Source organism: Aplysia californica, unplaced genomic scaffold (genome assembly GCF_000002075.1).
Source record: "Aplysia californica isolate F4 #8 unplaced genomic scaffold, AplCal3.0 scaffold00555, whole genome shotgun sequence".
Classification (NCBI taxonomy): domain Eukaryota; kingdom Metazoa; phylum Mollusca; class Gastropoda; order Aplysiida; family Aplysiidae; genus Aplysia; species Aplysia californica.
Window position 1 is genome coordinate 308,151 of NW_004797825.1, and position 9,475 is coordinate 317,625.

Sequence of the window (9,475 nt, forward strand, 5' to 3'; positions counted from 1 at the left end):
TCTCTCTCTCTCTCTCTCTCTCTCTCTCTCTCTCTCTCTCTCTCTCTCTCTCTTTCTCAGGTTAATGCGTTCTTGACCAACCCATATTATACAAGTTACGTTCAAAGCTTGTAATACGAGGGTGTCTGAATTTTGCTAAACATTATTTTCTGGATTTCTGGACCAGGTTTTTGGTTTAGTTTTAGGAGAGGTATAAACGGTCTTTGTTTTTTATGGCGCTCGCAACTGCATGATAAGGTCTATGAGCGCATGAAGATTAGAGGTGTTACAAGAGAGTAACAGACATATAAAAGAAGGGGAGATAAGGACGATAGATGTTTGATAGGAAAGAAGAAGCAAACCACACAAGAGCATCCGCCAACCACCCATTGGACCAGGTTTACTCGAATTCAAATGCCCTGACCAGAAACCAAACGTCGTTCTGCCAATATTTTGTCTAGATAGAAATGCATGTATTTAATTAGATCTTAAAAGTTAACAAACAAATGAACGAAGCGCAACTGGCGCCATCCGTCAGCAACACTTGTCTGGGCTAGGGATGGTATCGCATGGGTAGTGTCTTTTGTGTAATAGGGTTTGTGGTGTAACGGTCAAAAAAGCTTCTCGCCAGGGAAGAATAACTCATGTGATCGGTTTCCCCAATGGGGGAAGATGCCTTGCTGTTATATTGACATCATGTATCTCTGTCGTTCTGTTGGGATGTCTCTCACTCTCACACTCACAACCCAGGTAGATCCTGACAGGCAAGGTCGAATCAGCCCGCCTCCTGACTGTGAAATTGAGTAGGTTTAACGCTCCTATCAACAATATTAGGTTATTTAAGAGGCGGGACCCCCGAGTGTAACGTTAATCTCCGAAAGAACTGAGCCAAATAGGAAATTCGTGAACGCGTCTTTACCAAGGACACAGAGTCGGACCTATCTGAGGCTCGAACCCCTGAATATGTAATCTCACGATAAAGGATCAGGTACCCATTGCGGATGGGATCGGCCGGGTCGGGAGGATCGTCCGACTTGTCGCCTGAAAACAAACCCGTATTAGGCGATCGGTGTGTGCCACGATAGCTGTTTTGCGCCCTCAATATGGCTTGCAAACCGACCCGACCCGACCCGACCCGATCCCCCAATGAGAGCGCAAAACATTTTCAATCAAAAGTGTTCTTTTCTCTCCATGGCTTCTTTACCACCAAACCCCCCCCCCCCCCTCAATCATTGATAGGCCAATATATGTCTTGCCAAGAGCTAAATTGAGGAATGTGGGAGTTCAAAGCTCTCTGAGCCCCCCGGGGCGGTGCTACTGACTGAAGTGTCTTTAGGCCATTCCCAAAGGGGCGACATTAACCTGTTCTTATGCGCAGTAGAATTGTTTGTAAATGGGCTGATCCATCGATGTCATACTCATAACTGTGCCTGAATTGCAACAGGGAACAGCTGCTTTTTCTTTCCTAATCATTACTACCGTCATTTTCCTCTACTTCTTTTGTATGTTTGTCACACTCTGGTGACCCGCTATATCCAGGGTGCAGGCGCGGTTCGTCCATAGAGCACGGTCGTGCAGTGCCGCCCAAAATGTTTTAATTTCTATGACGTACAGCACCCACAATAATAAAATAAAAGACGCCAGAAACAAATACTAGCCAAATATTATATCAAAACAAGGCCCTCGCTGGCGCCGTAACTGTCATTTCTATTCTATAGCGCCGTAAAACATCTACTACTATGCCATGCCTAAGTTCATGCGCTGTATCTAAACATAACAGGATAGTCAACAGTGGAAACCTAACCTATAAACCCCTCTTTGGGATAACCCAAGCGATGACGACACTTGTAGAGGGTTTGGCGGCACATTAATATTAAAAAGACGGCACATCTCAAATGTGCTCCTGCAGAATAGCGCCGAAACATAGCCCACAGCAGGCAATCTAAAAATAAACGCCATAGACTGCACTATTCCATGCCAAAATTATGTGGGCCCCGGAGCAATCCAGCAGAGTGCTCAAGAGAATTGTGATTGGTTCATCGTCTTGTCGCTATTTTAAGTGACTCTGTGACCGTGAACCTGAGGGAGGTGAACGTGACATACTTAAGTCGCCGTCCTATGAGTTGTGCTTTTGAACGGTTTTGTAGTGGAGTGGTGAAAGGTATTACTTGAGTGTTCAGTTCTAATGCAAGATGGATGAAATTGACGTTTAGCTAACAAACAGATTTAGTTCTAGAAGTCAAAGCCACAAGTAAAAAGAGTGAAAATAAAAGCACAAGGTCCTCCTTCACCAACCCAAAGATCCTAAAATTATACACCATCCCATTTACTCTGCCCTTGATTATCTTCAGCCTAAGATAGCTTAATTGTGCACGTCCACTTTTTAGACCCACGAGCCGCCCCTGCCGGGGTGCCTTGATAGTCGAAGTAGACTTAGTGCTGTTGAAGCTAGAGAGGTGAGCGGAGTAAGTCTGATTCCTTGAAAGGACTTCTCTGTTGACATCCACCCCTTGGCGCTCATATTATGACCCTATGCAGTTGCGAGCGTCGTAAAACCTCTATTATTAAAACAACAAACTAAAAGCTCTTTGTAGTGTATAATAAAATGGTTTACAGTGCTGTCTCGGTTATAGCAGGATTCGGGCTATAGAATGCTTATTATAATAAATCCCCGAGTTCGATCTCTAATAATGTATAGTAAAAAAAAAGTTCTTTTATAACAGGATTCGGACGGACTTAGCCTACTCGGCTATAACAATGGTCCGACAATCGACAAAAACCCAAGAACAAACCAGAGAGTCTCTGAATAAACGGACAAGAAAGCAGGAAAAAGCCAGCAGTAGTAAAACAACAGCCAACATTAATCGCGAATTGCATTTATGTGACCCATATATAAAAGGCCAAAATTTTGATTGCGTCAATGATAGTACATATCTTTGATTGCGTGGTGTGTCCGTGGGGGGAGGTAAAGGAGGGGAGAAGCTGAAGATTCGTTGGTGTTGATGTAAATCCAGTCAGTGACATACATGCAGTATGACCTTGGTCTGGCACATCGTCACATTGTCTCCCTGCTGGGTGGTGAGACCTACAAGAATGAACGATTGAATAAAAAGTAGACCACAGGCACTAGATCTACGGCTGTATGTGTATGATTCTTTCCCCAAATGTGGCAACTTTATCTATTCGATACCGAATACAGTCAAACCCCGTTATACCGCTACCTGTTATATCCCAGCCCCCGCTTACCGCCAGGTTTTGGCAAGGTAGGATGAAAAAGATATATATATATATATATAAACATAGTATTTGCGCCTTTGCATCGCCATCCGCCAACTGTCTGAGTTGCACGGTCTTTATAAAACCTAATGTAAATTTGCCCCGCTGCACTGCAAGCGAATTGGCCACTAGAGGTACTCTCTTCACACAGCGTACGGCACTCACTTAGTGGCTACTTGATCATCTTTTTTCCCACGAACGTCTCTGTGAGTTCGGCCTATTTCTAGCAGCATTAATTGTCGCTGACATGCTTCTTATTTGTGTTGGTTATGAACATGTTACTATTTGCAAGCTTCGGCCTATATTTTGATTAGAAAACTGGAATATTTTTTTAAATTGCCTGGAGAAACTTCAAAGAAAGTGTGTGGGTGGTTAGCAGGTGCTCTGGTGTGGTTTGCTCCTTCTTTCCTATCAAACATCTATCGTCTTTATCTCCCCTCCTTCTTTTTAGTGTTTGTTACTCTCTTGTAACATCTCTAATCTTCGGCACTTATACGCCGTAAAACTCTTACTAAAACTAAAAGAAAGTGTGCCTCCGGGACTAGGCAAAATATATGGTGACTACCTTTCCTCTCAGTATCATGACACTGGACAAAAAAAGGTATCCAATGGAAATAACCGACTTATTCTCGGGCAAGTGACATAGAGATCTTCCCTTGATACAATCATGAAAATAATCATAATAATTACAATTATTATTATTATTATTATTATTATTATTATTATTTTATTATTATTATTATTATTATTATTATTATTATTATTATTATTATTATCATTATTATTATTATTATTATATTAGTAATAATAGTATATTTAATAATAATCAAAATAATCATAATCATAATCATAATTGCATTTATACCGCGCATATATCCACGCTCTTCTCTATACGCTTTACAACTACAGTCGAACCTGCCATGGCGGCCCCCTGTATAATACGGCCATCTGTACAAACGGCCACTTTCCATTTCCCCCTTGCGTTTTTTTTTGTTTTTTTTTGGGGGGGGGAGGGGGGTGTAATTCTGTGCAAAACAGTCTCCTGCCCAACACGACTGCGGCCCCTTTATCTTATCCACCCACGGTCAAATTTACCTGCTTCAGACAGCCGGGCGTGGTCACTCATCAACAGACGTTTTGTCACACATTTTGAATCGACCCCTGGCCTGTGGACGCTCCGTCATAATCCATTCACCTGTCGTTATTGTTAGTCCCTCCAATGGATGTTTACCCAAGTTGACCAATGGGTATCAATAAATGTTCAACTACTGGTGAGGGACGCGTGTGATCCATCATTACCAACGCCTACTCTAACTTAGAGAGTTAGGGTTAGAGTAGGCGTTGGTCATTACGTATTTAAAAGCCCGCCAACAACTCATGCACAAATCGTATGTGACAAAACTGGTCACTGTTTTGTTTACCTAATCTGTAACAAAGTAACAATGGACTTGCGACAGAAGCGGTGCTTGTTCTCTGAGTGGTGGCGACCCAGTGTTTGTTTTACTATGACACTCAGTCTTCATCGTCTTACATGTTTCGTATATTTTACCCTTGCACAAAATAAGCAAAAGAAAAAGCGAATCAAAAAACCTTTTGAATTAGCCTTTCGGCAGTTCAGAGTGTAGCAAAGTGAAACATGTAATACGTTGATCATTCGTTGTTGGGGGCTCCAGTGGCTAAGTGAGTAGTGAGTTTTGACTCAAGAAATGTCAAGCAAGTGTCGGTGACACGGGGATCAGATGGGTGGTCACTGGAGTGTGTCCTTGAGCAAGACACGACAACCCTAGCTCAAATTACAGGGCCCTGCACAGTGGCGACCGACAGTGACATTGTTAGTAAACTGTTCTGTATTTGTGTAATAGTGTGTATTTATATATATATTTATGCATGTATGTATTTACGTATTACGCATTTATAATTATGTATCTATGTATGTATGTTTGCCATTGTAAAACAAAGTGCCCTTCTGGGACAAATAAAAGTGTAATTTATTTATTTATTATTTATTGTTGATGGCACAGTGTCTGTTTCTTTTTTCCCTGTCATTTTCTCCTAACTCTAGCTTAAGACCCAAATCTCAAGAAAACGGACTTGTTTCGACAAAGGAAGAGATACGAGCACAAGCCCTCAAAATGGACACGATATAATGAGTGTTGTCAATGAATGTTCTAGAGATCTATGATAGGTCACTCTCCTCTCTCAAATTTTGAGATACCCAAAGATGCATGAGTGATTAAACGCCATTAAATACTCAATAGCGCTGGTGGCTCGCTGGATTGGGTTATCTTGTATTGTTGGAGATAAGTTTTCCAATGTATGTAATAGGAGCACAGCTTAACCCCCCCCCCCCCTCCGGAAAAAACCGCACTCGATAGACGAAACCAACAAATATATTTTAAAAACGAAGATCTCGGCGGGAGATTAGTGAAATTAGTCATATATATATATATATATATATATATATATAAAATATCAAGGACTGCTGCCTTTTTTCGAGCGTCCATATATGGACTACTGACGCTGATTTCATGGACGTCTGTTTTTAAATATTATGTCACTTTAACGTGGCAACAGCTGTATCTGATACTGATAAAAATGCTATTGATGGACAAACTGGAACAAACCAAATAGTATGTCACGACGCGGTGGAATCAGGCGCTCGTCAACATGTGGACATATGGAGTTATTGAATTAATCTTAAAGCTTGTCCATTTGTCCTTCTTTTGGTGAAAAATACCCATCTTTCTTGAATAGAAGTCGAGATATTAAATTTCTTTTGAAGGATGTAGGGGGTCGCTTGGTATCAGATGAACAAAGTAGCCAGAAAATGGCCGCCAACGTTTGGTGATTATATAATACTAGATCTAGCTGGGCCCCCTTTCATTGAAAGGGATGATTGGAGCATTAACATCAACTGAAAGTCATTGGCCTACTATATTTATACTCTTCTGGAATGGAGCAATAAATCATGAGAGATGCAAAACATTAGAAGATTTAGATAGATCTAGTGATTATAGATTGATTCTCTATTCCGCTTTCGTGCGTGTACAATCCAGAATTTCGAAGGTGTGGAAACAGTGCGCATGGCTATTGAACGGAAACGTCACTTGTTTACAATGGTGTCTTAGAAGACAGACTGTCCCAAGATTAGTTCAAAGCGAAACTAATGAAAAACTGAAAATTAAACTACAGTGACTTCAGGCTCCTCAACAGAACTGTGCACCCTTTAAATGATTCTGAACCACCATTAATTTTGTCAAATTCGAAAGTTAAGTAGTTCTGAAGTTTTAGGTGGCAAAAGTGACGAACTTTCACAAATATAATACATGTATGCATAGATACCAAGGCTTCAGAGTCTTTGGAAACTGCAAACTTACAATAACTTACATATTATTTTGTGAGTCTTTGATCAATGTTTATCAGCAAAATCCACCAAGAAATGTTTTTTTTTTTTAATGAACATAAAAGGTATTGAGCAAAACAAAACAAATAAAGAAATATTAAAGAATAAATAAAAATTCGACAAAAATTGCTGAACGGGATGGAAAATATCGTTTCTTCGATTTCATTATATACATTGTATTTTTGTCCAGTGGTGGATTTCACCACGATGTCACAAAAATAACTGATCCAAAAAAAAGAAGAAAATGTTAAAAAATTGTTAACAATAAAAAAAAAAAATTAGAGCTATATATATATATATAGAGAGAGAGAGAGATAAAGGGAGAGAGAGAGAGAGAGAGAGAGAGAGAGAGAGAGAGAGAGAGAGAGAGAGAGAGAGAGAGAGAGAGAGAGAGAGAGAGAGAGAGAGAGAGAGAGAGAGCGAGAGAGAGAGAGAGAGAAATTTAAATTTTGACTATGGAAATTTTCTTTCCTACACTTCAAGTGTGCTCATCGATGATGTTGACAACATAACCTAGATCTCTTGAGCGACTTATCCTGCGTACAGTCTTTGGTATTATGTAATCAACCAAACAACAAACTTAAGATATCTGAAAAGACGATGTGATGAAGAAAGTTAGCCACCAAACCCTTCAGCGACGACCCCACAACCAGCCGGACAGAACGATATAAAATGAAGAACAAGTGTGACAAGTTATTGTCTTTAGGAGTTTCTTTTAATCCAACATTTTCCTTTTGACGTGTTCATAATGAATACTGTAGGTAGTAGCCTACAAGTTATTGTTTACGTAGAAAAATTCAACATAATTCATAAAGACATAGTATAACTTTTGTGGTGCTACCCAATATCATCAATTATACCGCGTTGAAATGTTAGATACATGTATTTCTTTTCTTTTTTAGTATCTTGCTCTTAGGCCCTTGAGACTGACTATCCTGACTTGCGTTAAAGGGAGGTTTGGGCCTAGTTTGTGAGGAGACACCTTTCTGGTTCCTTCTCCCTGTCTTTTTGGATTTTCCTATGGCGTCTCCTTTTCCCAGGTTGTTTAGTTTTCTACGCCGAGATTGTCTCCGTCGTTTTCTGTTCTTTTTCCGAATGCCTGGTGTTTTCTTGCCATTCTGCAGTCTTTGGCGTCGACGCCGTTTTCGTCTTTGTCTTCTCTTTTTTCTTGTCAATTTTCTTCGCCGTTTTTGTCGGAGTCGTTTTCTCTTCCTGACTTTGATACTTATGGTTGGTTTTCTGAGAGATCCTGTATAGTAAACAATCAATGACATCATTAAAATAAAATTATGAACCTAATGATATGACATGTTGCTGTAAATTTTGGGGGGAAACTTGGCCTGTGGGCGTAAAAAAAAATCCCAACAGTTATAAAGAAAAGCATTCTAGACTCAAACCAACGTATCGTATCGGAGAACACTACAACGAAGTGCTAAAACTCAAAGACACAAGCGTGAGAGAGGAAGGTATACATCTAATACGGTACCCTCCCTTCTAAAATCTCACTTTCTGTTTAAGGATTTGTCGAAGCTCTAAAATATTAATAATGGCCCAATCCTATCACAGGTGAAGAGTATTCCACTCACCGTGCGAAAAACTGTGAAATTGTGTAGCCTAGATCTAAGTATAACGGCTCATGCAACACTGTAATTTGTAAGGTAATTTCAGAGGGTGGGCCCCCGAAGTCAATGTCCATCTCCCACAGGACTGAGCTAAATTGGCCAATAGCCTTTAAAAACTCCCCCAAACAACTTATGTTCAGTACGTTCCATTGAGGGTTCGAACAAGGGCATTCCGCAGCCGTAGCCCAACATGATACCAACTGAGCTAACGGCGCGCCCACACACAGCGTGTGCTGTAGCGGGCGTAAAGAATTTCCACAAGCAAACCCCCTTTCATGCCTTTCCTTTCCATTCTTTCCATTCCGTGTGGGGAGGCAGGGGTTCTGTGTCTGAGATACTTTAGCAGAGAAAAACTTTAAGACTTTAGTTGTTGCTGAAAAGTATCCCCAGACCCTAGAGTAAAGTTAATAAACAATGCGCGATTGCTGACGAATTTCAAACGGCCACAATCACAATGGCGACAATCAACAACAATAAAAGTAGGTAAAAGCATGTATAGCGCAAATTCCCGCTCAACAGCAAGCTCTATGCTCTTCACAATCTATAGCCTACTATTTTTATTACCCCAGCAGACTTGAGAGCATTCTGAAACAACCTCAACTTCCTGGGAAGCGTACAGCGCAACCAGCCAATTATAGGCGCTAAAACACTGACATACTGACAAGATCTTTCGCTGTTTATGGCCGGGTACCCATTCCTAATTGGTGAAGTGAGGAAACTCGTGAGGATGCCTTTCCAAAGGACACAACGTCGGGCCCGCGGCTCGAACCCCCGAACACGCAACCTCACAATTACAAGTCCGGTTACCTTACCACAAGTAAGGACAATGCTACATCAGTTGTTTGTGACGGCAAGAATAAAGTCCCCGACACAAACAAATATACAACACTGACAAAAAGAGGTTATTGAGCTACTATATTATAGGCATATATCATGTTTATATAGTTACTACAGTCTATTCACTCAATAGTTTTACTACCCCACCATACACACACACACACATACAATTAGGTTTTTAATTTTTAATTTTTTGGTAATGTTTCTAGACCTGATATTTCGTACTGTTCAACCACGCACCCTGTGACTTGCAGCTTTTCTTTGAAAACAATTTGTAACGGGGAAAAAACATGTAGGCTGCGCGCGAGCACACACACTCACACACACACACACACACACACACACACACACACACACA

The 9,475-nt window shown here is 40.7% G+C and overlaps 1 protein-coding gene across 1 annotated transcript in view; it reads right to left on the reverse strand.

Annotated features, from left to right (window-relative positions):
- Nucleotides 1–7,351: 7,351 nt before the first annotated feature.
- Nucleotides 7,352–9,475, reverse strand: part of LOC101846760 (HHIP-like protein 1) — a gene marked incomplete in the record, with an annotated part of 35,355 nt that continues 33,231 nt past the window's right edge. Inside the window, 1 exon segment of the mRNA XM_013087187.2 lies at nt 7,352–7,907. Coding sequence (XP_012942641.1) covers nt 7,531–7,907 — 377 coding nt within the window.